The following is a 24,554-nucleotide window of genomic DNA, read 5'->3' as shown; positions in this document are numbered from 1 at the left end:
TCCCAAGGCACGGAGAAGAAGAGATGTGAGGGGCTGCTGGCCTCCCTGTCTGCCCCCTGCCCCCAGTAGGCCCCTCATTCTGTTCAGATTTCTGACACCAATACAGTTGCCATGAATCATGACCTATGTCTCTCTATTTCCTCTACCTAGCAGCTCCTTCCATGACCCTGACTCATCTCAGTTTCCTCCCAAGAAAAGTGTCGTCTGCTCTGTCACCTTCACTCAAATCAGCCACAACCGAGACTACATAAGAATGCTCATAGAGCCGGGCGGTGGTGGCGCACGCCTTTAATCCCAGCACTTGGGAGGCAGAGGCAGGTGGATCTCTGTGAGTTCGAGACCAGCCTGGTCTACAGAGCTAGTTCCAGGACAGGCTCCAAAGCCACAGAGAAACCCTGTCTCGAAAAACCAAAAAAAAAAAAAAAAAAAAGAATGCTCATAGAATCCCACTGCCAGCCGGGTGGTGGCGGCACATGCCTTTAATCCCAAAGATCATGCGATACCGTCAACCCGAATCTGTCTGCCATTCTTGCCGTCTTCCATGGTGGCAGTGCACAGGACACCAGTTTCCTAGTTTAAGGTCAGGAACACAATGAACGCTTTTATGTCGAACCAGTTTTGTGTCCTCTTCTGTGGCCACAGGAGACTGTCTATCAAACAAATGCAAAATCAACATTTGCAGCACAGCTGGGCTCGTGATGACGCAGGTGAGTGTGGCCAAGCCTTGCGACAGGAGTTGGAAGACGATAAAACCCAGAAGAGGAGATGATGGAGAAAGAAATAAGGAGGAGGTGGCTGATGAGAAATGAATCAAGGGAAAGAAACAAAGTGCCATCCATGTCACATTTTAAAAGGTCTCTCCAAGGCAGACACATTGTCAGGAATCACACGACAGAGCCTAGATGCTCTAAACCAGAAATGAAAATCATAGAAAATTCAAACAGAAGGGAGGTTGCGGTGACAGAGAACTAATGGCAGAGGTGCCCTCCCTCTATTTTCTTTGCAAAACCAGAGACAAGTCATTTGGAAGTACTAGATTGGACAGATGCAGTATTGAAAATTGCTTCAATTAAGATGGTATGTTTTCTTTGTGTATGTGTCTGTCTGTCTGTCTATCATCTATCTATCTATCTATCTATCTATCTATCTATCTATCTATCTATCTATCTACCTATCTACCTATCTACCTATCTATCTATCTGGGAAATGACCTAGAAATTAGAAAGCAAATGTGGAAGAGAGAAAACTCTGATTGCACAAAACATGTGAGCTTCAGGAAAGTGTTCTGAGAAAGGCCAGGCTACCTGTGCTTTGCCGTATCTCGCTCGTGGGCTCTGGGGGTACTTCCGAACCAGTTCTTCAAATGCATTCATTGCTTCCTCGACTTTACCCTGTGTGAATATAACCCCAGGGAATAATGATATTTAGTTTTGTTATTTAATAGTAAGCAAACAATTCAATCAGAAATTTTTGGAATTCTTTCTGAATGCTAAACAGAACCGGCTACTTTACAAAAGACAAAGCTGTGACATTAAAACTGTAAGGAATATTTCTTAATTTTTAAAATGAGGTGTGTCGTAACGATGAAACAAGACTTTTGTTGAAGATAACCACATTTTTCTCAATTGACAGAGTCCCCACAGGTTTTCTTCATGAAACATTTAAGTTACATGTGGGATGCCTCAGGCCTGTCGGAGGCAATGAGGTCACCACAGCTTCAAAGTCTGAAAAGGACGAAGAACAAACAAGAAGACCGTCAGTCCTAGTGACCACGGTACTGGTCTCTAGTGGAAGTTGGGGTTGATTTGGCTCATCTGAACACATGCCTGCCTCCATGGCACGCATGAGGTCCTGCCTCCCTCTCTTTACTTCAGAAATAAATACAATCAGCGTCCTAAGTGGGAGCCAATGAATGACTACGAATTTCATGGCTGGAGAACCGGAGGCTGAATTGGTTTTGTGATGTTGGAATCAAGGTTTTGGAGAGGCTCCGGGGCAGAATCTGTCCACACCACTCGAGCTCCTGAAGCTGTCATCATCCCTCAGCCTGGGGCTGCATGGCTCCACTCCCCTCCCTCTTCAGACCGTCTCCTTTTACGTCTGTTTGTCTTGCCTTCTGCTGGACCAAATCTCTGCTTGCCTTTCTAAAAACGACACATTCAGGGACTTTCAGACCATCCATGAAAATCATACCTACAAAGATCCATCTTAAAAATGTCTCTAAGGCAACGTTTATGGATTTCAAGAAATGGTTATCCTTGCGGGGGGTTGGGGATCATTTTCCAGTTTACCAATGTGGGCCTTCACTTCCGATGGATGTGGGGCTATACCACCTGGTTAAACCTGGTGGCTTAAAACAAGAGAAATTTGTTCTTTCACAGTTCTGGGCAGGCAGATATCAAAATCACATTTTCTTGGCTGAAATGCCAAGAGCACACACTCTCCAGAGGCTCCAGAGGGAAGTCCACCCCTTTCTTCCCGTGTTCCTTGGCTGGTGGCCCCATCACTCCTGCCGCCACTCTGGTAGGTGCACATCTTCTCTGTGCATGCCACCTTATATTTCCTCTGTATCATGGTCCCCTCATTTAATGAAACAAAGGGACCAAATGGAGAATCCGGTAGACTCTCTACCTCCAGATCCTTAATGCCATCACATTTGAAGGACCTTGTCTCCAAGTGAGGAAGCCTGTACAGATTCCAGGGATTAGTATTTGGTTATCTTTTGGTGGACCATTTCAGCTTATTTCATATCCATTAATTGCCAAAACAACTTTCACGGCCATGGTGTTAAGTGTACCACTAACAGACAGAAAACACAGGAGCACCAAGATTCATAACAAATGTCACAACACATCATTCCTCTTTGGTAACGTAGCCTTTGGATTGCCTCAAGCAACAGGCTGTGTGGCTTTCATAGGGGATCATCGTAGGTGCTCATATGAGTTGACTGTAATATTAATGTGCCTGTTTTTACTCAGTTTCTCTCCCTCCAAATCTCTCCTAGCTACTAATACTGCTATTCCACACTTATTCTGATTTGAAAAGCATGTGGTATTAATAATTAACTTCCTAATATGATCTGTTCTTCAATGTAGCTTACTTATATAGAGACAGCCCTGTAGAGATGTGTACATGGCCCACACTGTTTTGGTGTGAAGCCAGCGGGCAGTGCTGAAGGCCATCCTGACAGTCGGTGCAGATGGACTGCAGAATCCCCTGGAGTGATATGGGAAATTGTGGGCTCATCAAGACCCTTCACTATCCACTCACTCTGTAGCAGAGCACTTCTCTGTGGGCTCCATACAGACAGCTATTATGTTGAACTATTGTATTCTATTCTATTCTATTCTATTCTATTCTATTCTATTCTATTCTATTCTATTCTATTCTATTCTGCTAGACTAGACTATTCTAGTCCGCTTCTGTTTCTCTCAATTTTGCCTGCAAGGAAGTGGAGGTGACTTCATGAGCAGCAAGAATTATAGGCTGTGGTGTGACCTTCCATGTGCTCATCCTGCTTGTTATCTTTCTTATTACCTCCACCTCCCACCAAAAAATGCCAAAAAACCACCACCACCAAAAAAGGAAGAGTACACATATTACCTCCTTAAAGACTTTCATTTATAATACTATTACAATAATGATTCCACTAAAATATACTATTCTAATAAATAATTCCATTAAAAATGAATACATTTCATTAGGTTATATTAAATCCAGTGGGGTGGATAAAGGAAATTTTTAAATAAACATGTTATTTTTAAAAATTCAATGATTCAGAGACAACAAGATGATTCAGTAGGCTAAGGCACTTGCCACCAAGCCTGACAATCCAAATTTGATTCTGGGAACCCACATAGCAGGAGAGAACCGATGCCAGCAAGCTGTCCTCAGATCTCTACACGGATATCAGGGCATGTGTACACCCACACATGTGAATAGACATCCATTAGCGAATAAAGACATCTTAGGTTATTCAAATGTGATCTGATTCCATACAATTTTGGCTATAACAGAAAGCTAGCCCATGCTTCCCCACAGTGTAGAACTTGGACGTGAGGGATGGACGAGGCTGTACCAGCTGTCTGGAGCACCTTGGCTCAGTCTTCAACTATTCTTGTATACTGAGTTGTATCTTTTGGAAATACTAGCTATAAAAACAATCATAAACAAGACTTAATTATGTTGATGGCTTTGTCACAACATGTCTCGAGAGCAGACACGAATGGCGGGGCTTCTGTTCCTTCCTCTTTAATTCTCCCCGTTACAGACTCACAGTGCTCCTTAAGGAAAACACCATAATTTCTCCAAACGAGCGGGGCTGGAGAACACCCTGCCAGCACTGGAGATCCCACTGACTTATAAGCTCCCTGGTAAGTCAGCCTGTGTTCATTGTTCATAACAACCACAGAAGACTCCTTCTTTAAGGGCCTTCATTTATGCTTTAGCCCAAAAGTCACCTTTCCTATAGCCTCCTCATGATTACAGGCATGATCCAGGGCAGAGAATCAGAAGGAAACACAATGAGATGAGGGAAGAGGGTCCCTGCTTCATTTGGATCGAGAAATGCAACCCCACACAAACGCACAAAACAAAAACAAGCAAATGACAACAACAGCAAAGCTCATAGGACAGATTTGCTTTATGAAGCGAAACAAGACAGACACAGAAATCACTTATCGGACAAAAACCTAGGTGCAGTGAATGGTCACTGTCTCTGGCATCCTCTAGAGTTACTGTTGGTATACGCTGGTGTCCAGTGTGGATCAAACCTCAGCTGTGGAGTCTTGGCTAATGCTGGGCACAGAGGCCTCTCTCTCTTTCTGCTACTTCCAATAAACAGGTGAGAAGTACAAGCTTATCCCATTCCCATTCCTAACTTGCATGGTTTCTCTTAGCGGCTTCCTTGCTTGCATGCCTTTAGCCCACTTCTTTGCAGCTAATGGCTACTCAATAGAAAAGCACATAGCAGAAAAACTAATGACCACTACAGACTCTGAATTTAAATGCAGTCAAAAAGACATTTCTAACCACAGAGAAACCCTGTCTCGAAAAACCAAAAAAAAAAAAAAAAAAAAAAAAGACATTTCTAAGATAAAAAAAAACACAAGGAGATAATTAATTAAGCATCCTGACCACAATATAATAAATATATTGTGGATTATCTTATTATTGTAATATGTTACATGGCTATGACTACACTAATAAAGATAAAGATTTCAATCTTATGTCGATTCATTGTTTTCAAAAGTTAAACCATCTAGTGATAAAGCAGAACATTCCCATTACTTGATAACAGAGCAAAGCTGCCACGAGCTTTGTGTGTGAGGAGAACACCAGGCCTGTGTCATTTCATGGCCAAAGATGCTGGACTCGAGACTCTTGTGTCCGCACAAGGCCTACAGAATTGACTGTGATGGTAACATGGTATTGAGCAGTGGCAATATCTTTTTTCTTATGAGTTTTACAAAAACCAAGAGGGATTTGGGAGTCATACATATCATTTTTATTCTATAAATGAGGAAACTGAAGCCTGCAGTGGCCGAGCAGCTACAAAATTCATGCAAACAGAAGCCGATGGAGGTGAGCTGACACTAGGTCAGAGGTCCTGACGGCCATCCTCTTCCACTGCGGCCCTTGAGTGCAGTGCTGCCCACGTGACTTGGTTCACATGTGCCAAGGTGTCCGGGAAGGTCACAGATTATTTCTTTCCCATTTAGTATTGGTGTCACTATCATTATTACACGTTCCAAAAATTTACAATCCCCAAGATTTTAACAATAAAACTACTGCACATTGTTGTGCAAAACAAAAGCAGCGACCTACCCTTTTCCTCAGCTTTTCTGCAGCGTCCAGCTCAGCCTTGATTGCTTTGTCAAATTTGTTCAGAAGTTTAGGCTTCTTTTTCTTAACTGAAAGAGAAAGAGAAATGTTTTCCATTTAATTTCTTTTTCTGTCAAGGCGGTTATGAGAAGGCACGTTTTGCTGTCCATGTAACTGAAGGAGCAAGAATATTCTAGTTCACTTTTAATCAGTGAACAGAGAGCTGGTAACACCTAGGAAAACACTGCCATCCTGTGGGCTATCCTGCACTACACGGCAAACTGAATGTAGACACCATTCTGACCAAGTCAGTGGGTGAACTTCACCCACAGTTCATGCCCACTTCCTAATTCTCCTGGTTACTTAAAATCTCCTTCACGTTACTAGAACCATCAGGTGTCATTGCTTTGGGATGTCATGAGCCATATTCATGCTGGACAGAAAAACCCATGACAGGAAGTCACAACTACTCTATAGATTCCATGCTTCTGCTAAATGTGAATAATGCAGGCTCCCTTCTTACACTAAGCACTATTTCTTAGGCAAATTTCTCCATAAAATGACTTTCCTTATGCTTCTTGGCTGAAAATACTCCCATGCTTTCATTCAAAGCCATGTGACTGATAACCCCTCCCCCCATACTGGATGCTGCTCGGTTTGCTAACTCTCTCCCTGCCTATTTCTTCTTCCGGAGGCTTTTGTCTTCTGCCCAGCCTTGTCTCTCCTTTACCGCGAACATGGCTCTTTGACGGTTCTTCCCTCTCTTGCCATATTCATCCCTGTAATGATGTACATATTCACTCCTGCAGGGTGGCACCATGTCTTTTTTTTTTTTTTTTCTTTTTGAGGCAGGGTTTCTCTGTGGTTTTGGAGCCTCTCCTGGAACTAGCTCTTGTAGACCAGGCTGGTCTTGAACTCACAGAGATCCACCTGCCTCCGCCTCCCAAGTGCTGGGATTAAAGGCGTGCACCATCACCACCCGGGCACCATGTCTTAAACCGAAGCTGAGTCTTGTCTTATCACTTATTTATCAAGTGGTTTGGGGCCCTATGCAAACCAAGGCCCTTCTCCTAAAAGGATGCTCCACTCTGCCGAATTGAGGGCAGGGCCTGCTGGTGCACACTGGGTAATGACCCTGGAATACCTAGGTGCACCCAATTTCCTGGGAACCCAGATTGTCAAAGGCTTTAAGGATACTGCAGAAGCTGACAGATAGAGAAACCGGATACAACAGGATAAATGAGAACAATCAAAGATAAATTGTTTTTTTTTTTACATTAAACTTACAAACTTATTAACCTTCACCTTGTTCTGAGACAAAGCAGGAGAGACTCTGATTCCCCAAGAGTCCATGCATGCACCCACAGACCCTCTTCTTCAGCCCAAGAAATGAATCTTTCTCTGTCTCACTTGCTAGCTGTTCTTAGGCTCCATCAGCATCTAATAGTGTTGAAGTCTCTGCCATTTCACAGCAGATCAACCAACCCTTCCAAACCTCAGTCTACCAACTTCTGCTCACCCTCCTCTCTCCAACCTCGTGATGGCACTTTGCCACCTACCGTCTCAGCACTCTGGCTTCCTCACCTAAAACGTGGGTAAGAACAGATCTTCCAGAGGGGAAAGTCAGCAGTAAAAGGATGGTGGCAAAAGTCTGGGACTTAACTCTTATCATGGCTGACAGCATACAACAATACACACGGACACACACACACATATATATGCATACATATATACATACACATACATACATGCCATGGAGGGTTCTAAACCCGAGTCACTTTCCTGCTTTAAAATGGGGTGGGGTGGGAGTTGAATATGATAATTAAATCAAGGTTGTGCATGAGGCACTTAGCAAAAGCTAGACGCAGAAATCACTTTATCAGACAAAAACCTAGGTGCAGGGAATGATCACTGTCTCTGGCATCCTCTAGAGTTACTGTTTGTAAATGCTGGTGTCCAGCGTGGACCAAGCCTCAGCTGTGGAGTCTCGGCTAATGCTGGGTCACAGAGGCCTCTCTCTTTCTGCTACTTCCAATAAACAGGTGAGAAGTTGCCTAAAAATGCTTAACCTCCTGCCCTCCCAGGATAGAGGCTGTGAGTTATTGGTAAAGGGATATGCCTGTGTATCTGAGTCTTAGCCCTTCACCATCTTCCTGGACATGTGCTTGAAAGGAGCACAAACGTAAATTAGACAGAAGGACTCGGGAGAGCGCAAGCCTAGAAAGCTGCCTGACCTCCTCACACACGGGGTGACCTCAGAAGAGTGCACACTCAGCTGAGCTGATCACTCATGGAGGAGGCTCCCACCCTGAAGAGCTAGAGCTGTTCTGGTACCCAGAGTGGGAAAGCACGCCCAGTTCTGGAGCCCATCATGAAGAAATCCAGTATTCTGTTACCCAAGCCCCATCTTTCAATCATCTCTCCTCAGAAATAAAGCTGAAACTTTAAGTATTTCAAATCTCATTATTTACAGACTGAAAATGACTGCTCAGGTCTGGTTTGTTTCCTTCCCCTTCTCACTTCTACTTACTCCTAACTGTCCTGAAGATGAAAACTGTTTAAGAGAGACCTAAATATTGCCAAATGATGGGACTTCTCCACGGCATATCGTATGTTAGCATAGATGCCGACACAGAAATGAAACCAGTTCGGGGTGTGGAATGGTGGCCACAGGAGCTCCTGTCTTATCGTCTCAGCGAAGACTTAACATCTCTTGTGTTAGCAGGGTGACAGTGGGGCCTTCCAGGAAAGACCGTGTGAACCTGAGGGCAGGCTTCACTGAAAGTGTTGTATGTCTTCCCAATGTGTCCTCCGTGGCACCAGGCATGGAGTTCAAGTTAACATGAGATTTATTTAGGTAAAAAATTATTGGCAGTTTAGGGCACCCAGAACAGTCTACAGTAAAATGAAATGCCCACTAAAGAGTCACATGTAAGTACCCTAGTACTTCAACATTTCTACAGCAGCACAAAAACAGACAAAATATCAAAACCTCATAGCATCCACTGCCAAGAAAGCAGCCTGCCCCAGTTTTCATCCTAAATTGAAGTTTTAGCCAATCAAGGCTATTTTTATTTTTAAATGTTTATAAGCAGGGAGAAGCTTTAATAACAATAAAAGTTCACTCCATCCTTATTCTGGAGGTCAATGAACAAGATGTCGAATGATGAGACCTGGTTCCTGTCAAGACAGGACTTGCAAACTCTCTTATCCTCCCTGTACCTCAGTTTCTTTACTTACAAAGGAGAGTTTGGACTGGTTTTCCAAAGACATCTTAGCCTCCGATTTTCCTTGATTTCAATAATGTTAACAGAGTTCATTTTAATCTAGGGATTAAACCCCAAGAATAATACACCCCAGGAACATGCTCTACCCACTTCTCTTTCTACTATTTTGAGACAAGTTTTCTTTAAATTTCCCAAAGCTACATTTGAGCTCATTCTGCACACCAGGCAAGTCTGGATGTTGTAATCCTCGTGCCTGAGCTGCCTAAGGTAGATTATAGCCCTGCACCACCATGGTCAGCCACTGGGCCTTTCAAAGTAGAAACATAACGGACTGGGAAAGATGGCTATTTTGTTGAGTTTGGATAACTTAAGATGGCTCATGAGGATTCTGTCTACATTATAAGAAGACTTTTATTTTTCAATCTTTGTCAATACAAGTCTTTTTCCAAAAGTACAAAGAAAGAAAATGAGGCAGTTGTACTTCAAATCCTTCATTTCGTATCTGATCCTCCTGCCTCCAATACAGGCCAGTAATAAACATGAGCCACCAGGCCAGGTTTTACAAAGGACAGGATCAAGACTGAGCCCAGGGCTTTCTTCATGCAAGGAAAGCACTCTACTAAATGAGCTGTACTCTGGGCCTCTATTATTCTTCTTGTTTTGGTTATGAACAAAGGTCTTACTCTGTTGCTTAGGCTGGCCTTGAACTCTGTCTCAGATGATCTTCCTACCTCAGCCTCCTAAGTCTCCTGGGTTTCTCAGGTGCTTGTTATTACACCAGGGAAATTCTTTGTTGATACATAGCTGGCATTTATCTAGTGCTTAAATTGGTTATACACACGTCCCTTACCCAGGATACATATTCTGGAAACTGTGGAGCCAAGATTGGGTCTTGGGTTGTCCCCAGTAGTCTGCAATGCCAGCCTTCTTTACAATTGCCTCCTATCTCTGGCATCTGGCCCAGGCATTGGAAAAGTGGGTGGTTCGTGAGCTTTGATCATGATGGCAGAGTGGAATTAAGTATTAGTGTAAGTAGTGCATTGTGCAATGGAACTAACTGAACTTTGTATTACTGTCTCTAAAGATAAAGGGAGCTTTAAAAACCATAGTAATTTTCCTTCATTTTGTGTCTTAAGCACCCAGTTACATTACACAGACCCACTCTGGCTTAGTAGAAAGATGAGAGCATGGGGTTCAGCATTGCCACTTCTGGGTGATTTAAAATGTCTGGCTAAGTCAGATAAGATAAGATATCTGGCCAAGTCTCCACCAATGCATTGTGGGTATCTGACTCTGCCTACCTGCCATGGAAGAGAGCGAGAGGCATGAAGTATCACACCGACATTAGTTACAATATGGGTATCTGACCCCGCCTACCCACCATGGAAGATAGAGGCATGAAGCATCACACCAACGTTAGTTGCAACTTCTACACACAGCCTCTTAATTTACTTTAAAATTCTTCTATTTTTTATTTATTTATTTACTGGCTTTTCAAGACAGGGTTTCTCTGTGTAACAGTCCTAGCTGTCCTAGAACTAACTAGCTCTTGTAGACCAGGCTGGCCTTGAGCTCACAGATGTTGGGATTAAAGGCACGCACCACCACTGCCCAGCTAAAATTCTGCTTCTGAAGCCAATGGAAATCTGTGTGAACTACTGTCTTAGTTAGGGTTTCAGTTGCTGTGACAAAACAACCATGACCAAAAAGCAAATTGGGGAGGAAAAGCATTGCTGTTAGTCACTGCAGAAGTCAGGACAGGTATCAACAGGGCAGGATCCCAGAGGCAGGGGCTGATGCAGAGGACATGGAGGGCTGTTTACTGGCTCGCTTCCCACAGCTTGCTCAGTCTACCTTCTTACAGAACCCAGGACCAACAAACAGCCCAGGGATGGTATCACCCACCATGGGCTGGGCCCTCTCCTATTGATCACTAGATGAGAAAATGCCTTACAGCTGGATCTCATGGAGGCATTTCCTCAACTGAGGCTCCTTCCTCTGATGACTCTAGCTCATGTCAAACGGACACGCAAAACCACCCAGTACCGCTACGGTATTAGTAAATGTGTAAGTTTTTGTTTGTTCATTTGTTTTTGTTCTTTTATTAATTTCGAATTTGCTCTGCCATCAAACACTTCCCAGGTAGAGCAGGTAAAGGGTTTGGGCAACTCGTGTGACCCACACTCTACCTATGGAGCCACAGTGGACTTCTCATGCTCCTCAAACCCCTTTAGACTTTGAGATCCCTAATCCAAAATCCCACTCTGGGCAAGTGAGATGACCCACTGAGGGAGGCACGCGCTACTCTAAGCCTGCTGATCTCAGTGAGAGCCACAGAAGTCACAGGACAGAAGATGAGAAAGACTCCTGCAAACTGTCCTCCGACCTCTACTCGTGCGCTGTGCTGTGACACCTTCTCCTATTAAAAATAATTCTAAAAATCTGGAAAAATTTGAAATATATTAAAAAGATAAGAAACAAAATAAAACCCAAATCTGAGATGCTCGGTTGTACGGGGCTATCCTTCCCAGCCAAACTCTGCCATCTTGTATAGTCCAGGTGGGCTTGCTTGCCAAAGAGCATCATAGCTGGGTTTGTTGACTGTTGACCTTCTCTTTTGGAAGAAGATGGGGCAGGTTGAGTCATGGAACCCTCACCTGAGTATCCAGCCACCCCAACAAATTGTCTGCAACTCCACACACATTACTTGTGGCCTTAGCGTCTCTGGGAGGGGCTAGAGGATACGGGTGGGGAGAGATGAATGGAGCAGACTCCATCCACACAGCCGCAGGAAAGCTATCATCCCTGTTGTGTGTAGACCTTGTAGTGTGGATTCTCTAGGACCATCAAAACACTTGTATGTGACCCCTCACTCATGCGCTTAGTAAGTAATAATCTCAGTGAACTCTGGTGAAATCACAACTTGTAAGGTTAGGGCCTTACAAGGAGGGACACTGGTTGTTTTCATCTTCCTCAGGGAAGGAATTTCAGTAACGTGCCCGGAACAGAGCAGAAGTTCAAAACTTTCTGAGCAACACATGAAGTTACCAATCTGATACTTCAACACTTACAAATTTGTTTCATGCAGAAAACTGTGAAGTATTTATGCTGTTAGTGTGATAAAATATACTGACAAAATCAGCTCGAAAATGGAGAGGTTCATTTGGATTCACAGTTCTAGGGTTCATCATGCAGGAAAGCACCACAGCTGGGAAGGCAGGCTGTCAGCATCCTATGCTTCCTTATGGGTGGAGCCAGAGCCTGGGCTCCTGACAGCCTGACCATAGGAAGCAGAGAATGATGAATGTGTGCACTCTGCTCACTTCATCCTGTCTGTACAGTCCAGGAACCTGGCCTAGGGAAGGGTGACGCCCATGGGTGAATCTTCCCGTATCAATTAAAGTAACCAAAATACAGTCTCTGAGGTTTGTTATCCCAGGTGATTTTATAGCTTCTGGTGTTGACAACCGAGATTAACCACCGAAACATAAATTAACTTCAGGCTATGCGAATTAAGTATAGATGAAATATAAATGAATTACATGACAAGACTTGAGTTGCAGCCGGGCGGTGGTGGCGCACGCCTTTAATCCCAGCACTTGGGAGGCAGAGGCAGACGGATCTCTGTGAGTTCGAGACCAGCCTGGTCTACAAGAGCTAGTTCCAGGACAGGCTCCAAAACCACAGAGAAACCCTGTCTCAAAAAACCAAAAAAAAAAAAAAAAAAAAAAAAAAAGGACTTGAGTTGCATCCTCAAGGTATCTCATTGGGTTTATGCAAATATTCCTAATGTTGGAAATCCAAAGCATTTCTAGTTCCAAATACTCCAGGCAAAGGATACTCAACGTGTACAAGCATTCATCAAGACTATTCATGCAAAATATTAGTGACTGGCTTTTATTACAGTAGTTACCAAAGGTGGAATCTGATGAAAATTCATGAAAATAACTTTAATTTGAAAAGCAAAATACTTTATGGAAAAGAAATATGAGATTATACTACAGTATCCAAGAGAAAAAAAAATGTGCTCTCCACCCAAGATGCAGGATGAAGCTCATAGTTAAGCAATTTTACTACATTGATCATGGTAAAAAAAAAAAAAAAAATTAAGACAAATACAACAAAACATTTTAATCTTCCTAACTTAAAATCAGAAGTTACATTTGATATTTCTAAAACAAAATCACTAGTAAATTTCAACATTAGAAATAATAAGATATGTGGGGAGGAGGAGACAGTGGGGAAAACCCCTAGAGAATCAACCCTACGTCAGGATCTTTGATGGAAATACACCTACTAAGCACAGGACTAGCATGCCTGCATCTGGAGTGTTCCTAAGAGACCGGCAGGGAATGTGGGCTGGAGCCCTCTGCTATTTTCTCTTTCCTTTAAAGGTAGGAATTGTGCAAGGTGTTCCCTACTGCTAAGCCTCCCGCTGGTTCTGAAATCAGTCTGTTAGTACATTGAGAGACAAACATGCTATTTGCTGTTGAGAAACCTAATCAGCAGACAGTCGTGGAAGTGCTCTGGGTAGGGGCCTTTGTTGGTATTACTGCTATGTGATAAAGGAAAAATAATGTATTTGAGCCAAAAGCAACCCCTTCTGAGGCGTCGATCTCTAGGGCTACATACTTCCTAAGTATGAGTGGGAGAATCACCACTTCGGGAGCTGCTCTGTTCTGCCAGCCTTCTGCCTCAGTGTGACAGGATGAAATGGGTGGACAGTGCCCCCTTCCTTGCCTCCTACAGTGGAGAAATAATGGACCTTTGTTCCCTCAGAATTAAATACCAAGGACAAACCAGCAGGAGTCCAATATTCAAAGCTTACACTGAACAGTGAACATAAATATTTTTTCAGCTGAGAGACACTAACACAACACAGTAAACATTATATAAAGGGCAATTGTTTTCATCTGCCCCCTTGATGGAAAGACTGTGAGATTCTGCTGGGAACATTCCGTGAAGCCAGCAACTATTTCAGTTCATTAAATGGAGTTGGCTGTCTCCCCATAGGATTATTTTAATAAATTATACATCATTCCCCTTCTAGAGTAATAATCCTTTAACAGATGTGACCCCATATGTTAAATTAGAAATTTTAGACACTATGTGATGTGTTTTTCTAGATGTAACAGAAGCCTCATCAGTGCCCAGGCAGTCCAGACTCCTATGCACGGTCATTGTGAATATCATCTACATTCAGGAGGGAAGAGCTCAATCACTGTTTAATTCCAGAACCAGTTCAAACAGTCTTGGTCTTCTGGTTCTCTAACCATTAACTGAGTATCTAAGCAACAAAAAACAGAGCCAGGACTGCAGCCCCAGGGAAGCTCACATGCTCACACAGGGAGGGTACAGGTCCCATCCTCATAAGTAGATATATAAGGGTGAGGGTGGCTTGAGATACATGCTCAGCATCAAATACAAGCATCAGATGGAGGGAGAAGGCAGAACAGCCAGCAGAACAAGTACAGGTCAAATAGCTTTATAATGGGGGTAAAATATGGAGAGCCACCCATATTAACGGCTCCCAAAGCGTTATTGCTCAGTGCAATAGCTGCTGGTCATTAAAGTCAGATTTGTGGTCCCTAATTGCCAGCCTTAAAATTCTGTACAACATCCAGTTTCAAAGAGCAGAAACGTGTGTAAGATGTATGTCAGAAAAGTATCTACCAGATTGCATTAATTTTGTTTAAACAGTGCTTAAAGGTACTTTAATTTTTGCTTCCTTTAATGCTTCTGTGAAATAGTGGTTTCCCATGAATGTCATAACAATGCCCTTTCTATACTCTCCTAGCCTTGCTTTGCACCGGTGTCTCTGGGAGAACCTAAAAGGAATAGGGAGCCAAGTCCCACTGATAAGTAAACAGCAAGCGACTCTGAGGTACAGCATCCCTCACACAGCTAAAGGCAGACCTCTGAGGTCCAGCATCTCTCACACAGCTAAAAGCAGAACTCTGAGGTCCAGCATCTCTCACACAGCTAAAGGCAGGCCTCTGAGGTCCAGCATCTCTCACACAGCTAAAAGCAGAACTCTGAGGTCCAGCATCTCTCACACAGCTAAAGGCAGAACTCTGAGGTCCAGCATCTCTCACACAGCTAAAGGCAGACCCCTGAGGTCCAGCATCTCTCACACAGCTAAAGGCAGAACTCTGAGGTCCAGCATCTCTCACACAGCTAAAGGCAGGCCTCTGAGGTCCAGCATCTCTCACACAGCTAAAGGCAGAACTCTGAGGTCCAGCATCTCTCACACAGCTAAAGGCAGACCCCTGAGGTCCAGCATCTCTCACACAGCTAAAGGCAGACCCCTGAGGTCCAGCATCTCTCACACAGCTAAAGGCAGAACTCTGAGGTACAGCATCCCTCACACAGCTAAAGGCAGAACTCTGAGGTACAGCATCCCTCACACAGCTAAAGGCAGAACTCTGAGGTACAGCATCCCTCACACAGCTAAAGGCATGGCAGAACATATTCCACCGGTAATGGTTTAGGAATTTACAAGACAGAGTTTCAGTAATTTTCACAGAATTGTCTCACTATCAGCAGGTTCTGTAGATCTGATAAGTGTTACACAGCATAGCAATGACTCCCTTTAATTTTCACATATTTTAAGAAGGAAGTTCCACGGGATTTGCCATGGGTGTCTAAAACCAGTCGGATGATGGCAGTAGGAGGACTCTCTAGAGAGCCCTTCACATTTGTCCCTGAAAGTAAACATGAACACCTGATATTACAGCAGTTATTAATCTTGGCTTTTAGGAGAGATGATTGACAGGAGAGAAGGACCACAGACCTTTGGCAAGCAACCCAACGGTGACTAAAATCTTGGTCTCCAGAAAATAAGAAATGCTTTTGCTTATTTGCGTAACAGAGAGAGGATAAAACGATTTCTGAAAGTTTAACAAATAGAAAAAAAAAATACCTGTTTAACTGGTACATTTCTCACCATGAACAAATATGATTTTAGTTGAGACTAGAACCAGAGACTTAAACCTGTAACTTGATATCATGAAGAAGCCAGTCATTACTATTTTAGAAAGAGGTGCTGAAAATAACACCACAGTACAGGGGATATTTCCTTCACATACTAAAGTTATGATTAAGTATAATGACAATGTTTTAAATCTTTCATACAGTACATAAAGACACAAACCAGTTAAAAACAACTGGATGAGGAACAGAATGTTAGTCTAATAGAATAGTCTGGAGTCCTTACATGATGTTCAAAGTCAATTTCAGGCCAGTGGATATTATCAGAAATGAAGAAGGCAAACTTAAAAAGGTAAGTCAAGAAGAATTAAGCTGAACGTCTACACCAATTAAAGAAATCAAACTTGTGGTTCAAAATATTCCCGCAGAGAAAATTCCAGGCCCAGTAATCTTCACTGGAGAATTTCATTAAATATTTCAAGAAGTAACAGCACATAAATTCTTGAGGACAATAGCCTGTTTCTCAACTTACACCATGAGTCAGCATTACTCCTGAGACCAATAGCAGACAGAGACATTGCATGAAAGTATCACTAAAAGCCAGAGTGCTTTACCAACACAGGTGTAAACAATTCTAGGCAAACATTTGGCAAGCCCAATCCAACCAGACAGATTAAAAAAAAAAAGGTACAGAGAAGCTTAACTCTGAAATATATACTACTAGTCCAACATTTGAAAAATCAATTAATGCTGCTTATCATACTAACACAAAGATGAAAAATGGAAGAAATGTACAAGATAGGTATCATATCTTTTTAAAATATCGTGATAAAAATCTCAAACTCAAGATTAAAAAACAAGCATACTAATAAAAAAACAGGTGAAGTCTGAAGGAACACTTCTTCCAAGAAGATACAGTATGAGAAAGTTCAACAGAAAGGCTCAGAATCATTTGTCACCAGAAAAACAATGTCGAAATCAAATGGGAAATGAACACAGACCTATCAGAGTGGCCGCCGTGGCCAGCAGCTGCCATAAAACAAATGTCGGGAAGGATGGGGAAGAACTGACACTCTACAAAGAGAGTAAAATGAAGTTGTACATCCATGTGGACTAGCTTAGAAATTTCTTAAGACATTAAGGATATACCATATAACCCAATCATTCCATTTCTATATATCCCAAGGAAAATGGAAGCACGTGTCTACACAATGACTTCTACAAAGATTTCTTAATATATCTGTCATGCTCAAAGCTGGAGCTAATCCAAAGACCTGAAAGTGGATGGATAAACACACTCTACTGTAGCAATAAGATTTCTAGTGCTTGTCAGTAAAAATGAGCTTTTATTACATACTGTTAAATGAATCTCCAAATAATTGCTCAACGAAGTTCTACTCTCAAATCCTGCACACTTAGTAATTACATTAACTCAGAGTGCTGGAAAATGAAAGTGAACACACAGACACTTGGGTGGACGCGGGGCTGCCTGGGTGTGGAGGATGGAGCTGTGGCTGCCTGGGTGTGGAAGATGGACCCGGGACTGCCTGGGTGTGGAGGATGGACCAGTGGTTGCCTGGGTATAGATGGAGCTGTGGCTGCCAGAGTGTAGAGGGTGGACCAGGGGATGCCTGGGGTGTGGAGGATGGACCAATGGTTGCCTTGGGTGTAGAGGGTGGACTAGGGGCTGCCTGGAGTGTGGAGGATGGACCAGTGGCTGCCTGGGGTGTGGAGGTTGGATCAAAGACTGCCTGCGGTGTGGAGGATGAACCAGGGGCTGTTAGGGGTGTGAAAGAGCAGAAGAGCACAGGGAAACTAACTTCCTTGCTTTGACATTTGTGATAACTTCAGACTGAATTTAGACAGTTTCTCTGTCAACTAGATATCAAGAAAATTATTATAATAAACATAAAAACATAATTACAATGAGAGTATATATTTAAAAATTTAGACAAATTTTGAAGGGCTGGGGAGATGGCTCAATAGTTAAAAGCACATACTGCTCTTGTAACTCCAGCTCCAGGGGATCCAACACTGCCTTCTACCCTCCATGTGTACGTGCACTTATGTACACACACACACACACACATACCCCGCACACACATACACTGCACACACATACACACACACTGCACACACATATACATACACACACATCCCATACACACACATACACACACACACACATCCCGCACACACATACACACACACATACATGCACACACCACACACACATATACATACACACACATCCCATACACACACACACACCCCACACACATACATACACACACATCCCATACACGCACACACACACCATTATTAAATATAAATTTTAGGACTGGAGAGATGGCTCAGAGGTTAAGAGCATTGGCTATTCTTCCAGAGGTCCTGGTGGCTCACAAAGCACCTGTAATGAGATCTGGTGCCCTCTTCTGGCCTGAAGGGGTACATACAGGCAGAATGCTCTATACATAACTACTACATCTTTAAAGGGAAGAAAGTATAATTCTTGATATCACATTTGAACACTTTCCCTGGATAGCATTTAGGTTTCCATAGTCAATCTTAAGAACCTACATTTTGTTTCTTGTCTTGGAGTGGAATCTAAAAACAGTCCTAAGTGTGATATTGGTTCTTTCTGAAGTGTCGGAACTCCTCACACAATTCTGTCAGAAATGAGTGAGTTCTAAAATAAGTTTAAACACCTGTGCCCACTGCTGTGCGGTGGGAAATTCCAATACAAGATATGGTATATCCCTGAGCCATGGCAACAGCGGCTCCGAAGAACTTGGGCATGCATTTACTGTGAGGGTAACAGAGTCAAACCCAGATCAAACAGAAACAGAAACCCAAATGCTTCAGATAACGGGAAGGGGTATCACTTCTACTAGGGTTAGTGCAAAAGGAATTTCGGAGGAATCTGATGTATGGAGTCTTAAAACACACGTCTACTTTGGGGAATGTTGATTCCAAAGCAGAAGGAAAGTGTGGAGGTAGAATGGGAAGGAAGTTAAGTTGCAGGATTCAGAGAAACCATAGAGGGGCTTCCAGGATGCCGGGACAGGGTGAGTGAAGACCACAGCCACATGGCGGCCTGAAGCCAGATCATGTGTTTCTCTGACAAGGTCTTAGAGAAGAAAGATGGTATGGTGCTACTGTGGCTTTAATGGGTGGCCGTAAATGGCCAGTTTGCAGCTTTCCTGGGACATGCATAAGCACGAATGATGAAGCAGTAGACAGAGCATTGAGATACGATGACCACAGGTGAAGTCAGAGGCCAAGAGGATGACAGCAAAGGGAGAGGAACGATTAAATTCCTGGTATAAAAGGAATGACCAAATGTTAGAGGAAACACAGTATTGAAAATAAAATTCAATTTCCTATGTTTATACTCAGTCATGTTGTTTATCATAATGCTTTAGTGAGCATGCTGTCACTTGGAGAGAAGGTGGTGACATTCCAAAATATCACATATTATTGTCATCCCCAAAGATATATTAAGCTGTGATCCTTTATATGAATAATGTGGGGTTTATTTTTATGCAACAGCACACCACATGTTTTGGTTTTTAACAGATGGTAAACTCTTTATTCCACGGTTTTAAGCGTGCACACTGGGAATGCAAACTATTTATACAGTAAACACTTTAGCTGATCCTATCTTTGGACAAGTTTAATTAAAGAATGAGATACCAATTGCACAATCAAGGAGACTCAGGGGAGGAAGCAGGAACTTGCTTCTTTGCTGAATACATTATTTCACCCCAGCAATTTAAAGTGTACATGGAAATTAATGGCACTGTGGAGTCGTACAATAAATCCCTTAAGCATTTAGCTTTTTCTGTTGGCTGTTTTCAAACTGCACTTTAACATCCAAGGTGGAAAGGAAACTCAACGTGCTATTTACTTAATGAGATGCCACCACGAGCATTCCTCTAATGGTTCCCCAGCACGCTCGCACCTCACTCCGCTTGCGGATGCTCACTTTCCATAAATCCACACTTCGCGGAGAACCAGCTTTGGAGGATGAGCATCCTTCTCTAACGATGAAGACATTAAGAACACCAGGATGCCATGTCAGTGGTTTATCACATTCATCAAGAGCCGTGTGGAAAAGAAACAAGCACGGATCATTAGATTTTTTTTTCCTATAGCATATGAATATGGAGATCAGGTGACTTTTAGGTTAAACCATACTTTTTGTTTGTTTTCTCTTGAAGCTGATCTCTCATAGCTTTGGCTGGTCTGAAATGTGTTATAGAGCCAGAAAGTGATCTTGAACTCCCAATACCCCTATCCCGCTCTATCTCTCATGTCCTGGGATTAGCAACATGCATCACTATGCCAGATCTCTAAACATCTTATGGTTTTGTTGCTGTTCTTTGTTTGTTCTAAATCCGTCACCGGAAAAAGGATGGTAAGAGTTGCTAAGATCTTGTAGTGCAATGCACCAGAAACAAAGCAATACAATCAGGCACCCTACAAAGAAACTGCAGGAATCCAAAACTGTGCATTATTTTACATGTGGAAAAAGAAAAGCTCCCAGTGGGAAGTGATGTGTTCAGAGTCAAAGGACAAAATAGGAGGGGTCGATCAGAGACTCCCCTGCTCTTCCCAAGGATCCTTTGTGTTTCATAGTAACCATTTCTTGTTTTGAATAAGGGATTTCACACAAATAGTAGGAACTACAGTGCTTATGGGCATGGGAAAAAATTGGCTGTGTTAAAGGCTGAACAGGTTAATACTCTCAAATCTCCTGCTCTGCCAGAGAGGTTTACCACCCAATGTCATGATCAGACTCACACTTGAACCAAAAACTCAACAGAACTCTCAGTCCTGGTCCAGAAAAAGCAAAACTAAGTACCCACCCCCATCTCAATGCCAATGCCCTATATGTGCTTGATGCCCTTAATCTCGAAGGCAATTTAAAGAGCCTTCTCATTTTTTTTTTCTTTCCAACAAGTCTCTTCACTTGTATTTTATAATCACTGAGAAATCCTCAAGGAAGTGCACTGTCAAGCCATTATCAGACTTCTCAGGGGGTAGAAGACAATCTGCCTCTGGCCTCCTTCCTCGCGGGCACAGAGACTTGCAATTAATGGCACAACAACACATACCCTGCTGGGTCCTATACTGCTTGACTCTCATGACTGTCTGCAAATGCCACGGAAAAAAATAGACTGCAGAGAAATACACATGGGGTTCACGGCAGCAGTTAAAAAGCAAGATGCAGGATGAATCAAAGTGACAAGGGACAGAAATTAAGTGCTCACCCAAGTTCATTGGTTTTATGTTGAGGCTATAATTTGCAATTAATGTTGCCCAGCCTCTGGTTAGCTGAATAACTCCAGTGATAATATCAGCAATGCGTCAGTACCCACACTTGGGAGTCAGTGATCTTTAGGGGAAGAGAAGCCAAATAAACACCCACTGCCACAGCCTCATACACTGCTCCTCTCTCTCTCTCTCTCTCTCTCTCTCTCTCTCTCTCTCTCTCTCCTCTCTCCGTCTGTCTCTGTCTCTCTCTTATTAGAATTGTACTTGCCCTGAAGCATCTTCAACCCAGGTAAGGATGAAACTTCAGTAACCACTGTATCCGTGATCCTCAGTACACAAGCAACACCAAATCACCTCCTCTAAAAGCTGAGCAACCAATAGCCCAGAGAAGAGTGTCTACCCCCGGATGGTCTGGAGAATGAGAAGACCATGGTGGAGTCAGGAGCCTCGGACAGGCTGCAGCCCGGAAGAGGAAGCGGGTGTCTCCCACTCAGATGCCAGAAGGCCTGGGGTCCTCCCCTGGCGGCACATTTGTAGCACTAAAGGAGCCCCAGGGTTCCTCCCACACCACCAGCATCCGTGTGGCCATCACGGCTGATCAGCAAAGCCGGGCCTACAAAACACCCATACACATCTTCCATAACACCTGAAGGTGGGGTCCACGGGAGATGGCAGCAGAGAGCTCCCTAAACTCTACATGTGAGTCAGAACATGAGTGACAAAGAGGGCAAAGGAGGCGACAGAAAGGGAAGCAACATTCCAATCAAAAGGATGAGTGTACTGACATTCCACGCTGCTATGTGACAGATTTCCCCGAGTGAAACAGCCAGGACCTGTTTGTTTTCTCTATTACTGGTGTGACAGCCCAGCCTCACCAACAGGAGATATGTTCCTAGCGAAGGCCCAAAGCTGCAGACACAGCTAACCCCACGGTCATGCTTTTTCTATATGGAAACACCCATTATTAAGTTTAACTTGCAAATAGGCACACTAACGGGTTAATAAAAATGACGAATAAAACAGAAGTATAGCCATGCTTTATAATAGAAGTGATGGCAATGCTTTTTTTTTTCTTCTTTATCAAAATATCTTAGTGTACTGCACTGTTCTTGGGATGATGTAAGCTCATTCAGCACCCATGTGATGAGATTAAGTCAGGTGGGTCTTTCGGACCTTGGGCCCCAGTGACCTTCAGATGGCAGCAACTTCTGTACTGGGGCATCGTTGAGCACGAGTAAGAGAAATCACAGATAAGGAGTCTGCCCTTTCTATTCTAAACAACACTTTATGTTTAAGGGAAAATATAAACTTATATGGTAAGAATTACTACTCTAAACGCCAGCAGAAGATACCAGTAGAATTGTGAAACAGACAATGGCACAGGAAAAACTGTGGAATTCCAAAAAAGGTAATTCTCACTGCACCTTTTAAACTAACAGGCTACCCACTTTTATGTTTATTTATTTAGACAAATAAACTACCCATAGCTTTATCTATTTATAGTACTTTTTCTTGAAAGTATAATTGTATGTTAGTCTGGGCATACATAAGTAATATGTTAATCTTTAATTATTACATATACTGATAGAAAGGTGTTGATAAAGTCATCTGACTTATTCGATTTAAAGATAGGGCTACAATTCTTACCCACCAAAAAACAAATCAAGACCCTAACAGAACATTTAAAATCCTCTACCACTGTATCCTCCTCGCCTTGAGAAGCCTGTTTTCCTTTCCTGCTCACATTGCCACAATCATTACACAAATTAGTGTTGGCAAAGGCGGAGAGCTCGGTGGGAAGCGTTAGAATGGGATTTTAATGATAAGGAAGAAGTCGCTATTATGCTCCCGCAGTGTTTGACTGGAGCTGCCCTCTGGTGGGAACAGGTGTCCTGGGCTATCACGTGCCCTACCGTGGAGTTCAGATCCTGCAAGGAAAACCGAAAACAAAGCGAACCTGTACTTCAACACAGCTGAAATCCTCGGCTATACTTGCTGAGACTGGTAATATATGCTCAGCTTATTTAAATCACTGAAATTGCTGTAATTAAACTTCTCTCTAAATCAGAGTTATATAAGAGTCAGAAATCTCCTATAATTAACTTATCTGTAGACGTAATCAGACAATAACTGCTGATGTATTTTAGGAACCACTAACGCTACTGTAGCTGTTGAGTGTAATGACGATAATAAATCTTTAATGGCAGTTATCTCATAACCTCTTCTCGCAGCTGCAGCGTGGGAGCGAAACTGTTTTCCAAAGCTTTGACCGAGCTGGTTTATATATCCTGTTTCTATATTGCTCCTCTATCATATGGAGAGATCACTAAGGCAAAGTGGTCTGACCTGAACTGAGACATCGGATGGCACAACACCACCTAGGTGGGATGCTAGTACTGATCCTGAGGAATATGCATGCTTCTGGACGACTAACGACAGTGGGCAGATGCTACACAAGCCTAACTCTACTGACCACAGCACACAGTATGTACATCCAAGGCAGTGAGGACGTGTCTGAGCTCATGCATACCAGATAGAGGACCTACATAGGTGGAGTGATTGCCCCTTCATGACCAGTGTCTTCACAGCCAACTCCACAGTTCTTGTCTCCACGGGTGAATTATTTAGAAAATTACCACACTTCTCACTTTCTGTCTCCTAAACTTTCAAGGTCGTCAAGCCTGTTAGGATCTTTATACAGGTACTCTCTGACTGCGGAATAGACACATATATGAAGGCCAGGAGAGATTGTTAAGCCTGCTCCCAGTTCTCTAGCACAACAGAGAATGTAATTCTTTCTCAAATCATCCATCTGTGTATTGAACTTATCCAAACACCACATCCGTAAGACATCAAACATGAAGGTAACATGTAAAGAAATAGACAAAGAAACTGTGTAATATCTGAAACCAACTGGGGGGGACTGTGATCAAAATCACTAAAGTCAACAAGAAAAAGGAAAACAACAGCTCAAGGAAAAATGAATGAAAAGACACAGCTAAGTAATTCGGTCAGGGAAGTTCAAACCTGAGCTGTACAGCCTGCCTAATACGCAGGGTAATCATTAGGCTGATGAAGTAACATCAGAACATTTAGAAGGTTTTTTGGAGGCAATGGCAGGCAGCCGCTGGAAGGCGCAGTTCTTAGAAGACTGTCCCTGCTCCTGTGTGCTCTAAAGCCACAAGCATCAGCAGTGGCAATCCTGTCTTCCCGGAACAAAAGGCACAGTAACAGAGTGGCGGTTTGGGTTCTGTTTGAGCGCATGCTGTGTGATTCCTGTCCACCTCATGGGTG

The 24,554-nt window shown here is 43.0% G+C and overlaps 1 protein-coding gene across 5 annotated transcripts in view; it reads right to left on the bottom strand.

Moving 5' to 3' along the window:
* Asph (aspartate beta-hydroxylase) overlaps positions 1-24,554 on the bottom strand; it is a 159,719-nt gene that overhangs the window by 51,062 nt on the left and 84,103 nt on the right. For all 5 annotated transcript variants that reach the window (XM_057790317.1, XM_057790315.1, XM_057790316.1 and 2 more), the window contains 2 exons: positions 5,827-5,912; positions 1,305-1,391 (listed from right to left, as the gene is read on the bottom strand). In XM_057790317.1, coding sequence (XP_057646300.1) covers positions 1,305-1,391; positions 5,827-5,912 — 173 coding nt within the window. The remainder of the gene's footprint in view (positions 1-1,304; positions 1,392-5,826; positions 5,913-24,554) is intronic.

Source organism: Chionomys nivalis, chromosome 16 (assembly GCF_950005125.1).
Source record: "Chionomys nivalis chromosome 16, mChiNiv1.1, whole genome shotgun sequence".
Classification (NCBI taxonomy): Eukaryota; Metazoa; Chordata; class Mammalia; order Rodentia; family Cricetidae; genus Chionomys; species Chionomys nivalis.
This window is presented reverse-complemented; position numbering and strand designations above follow the sequence as displayed.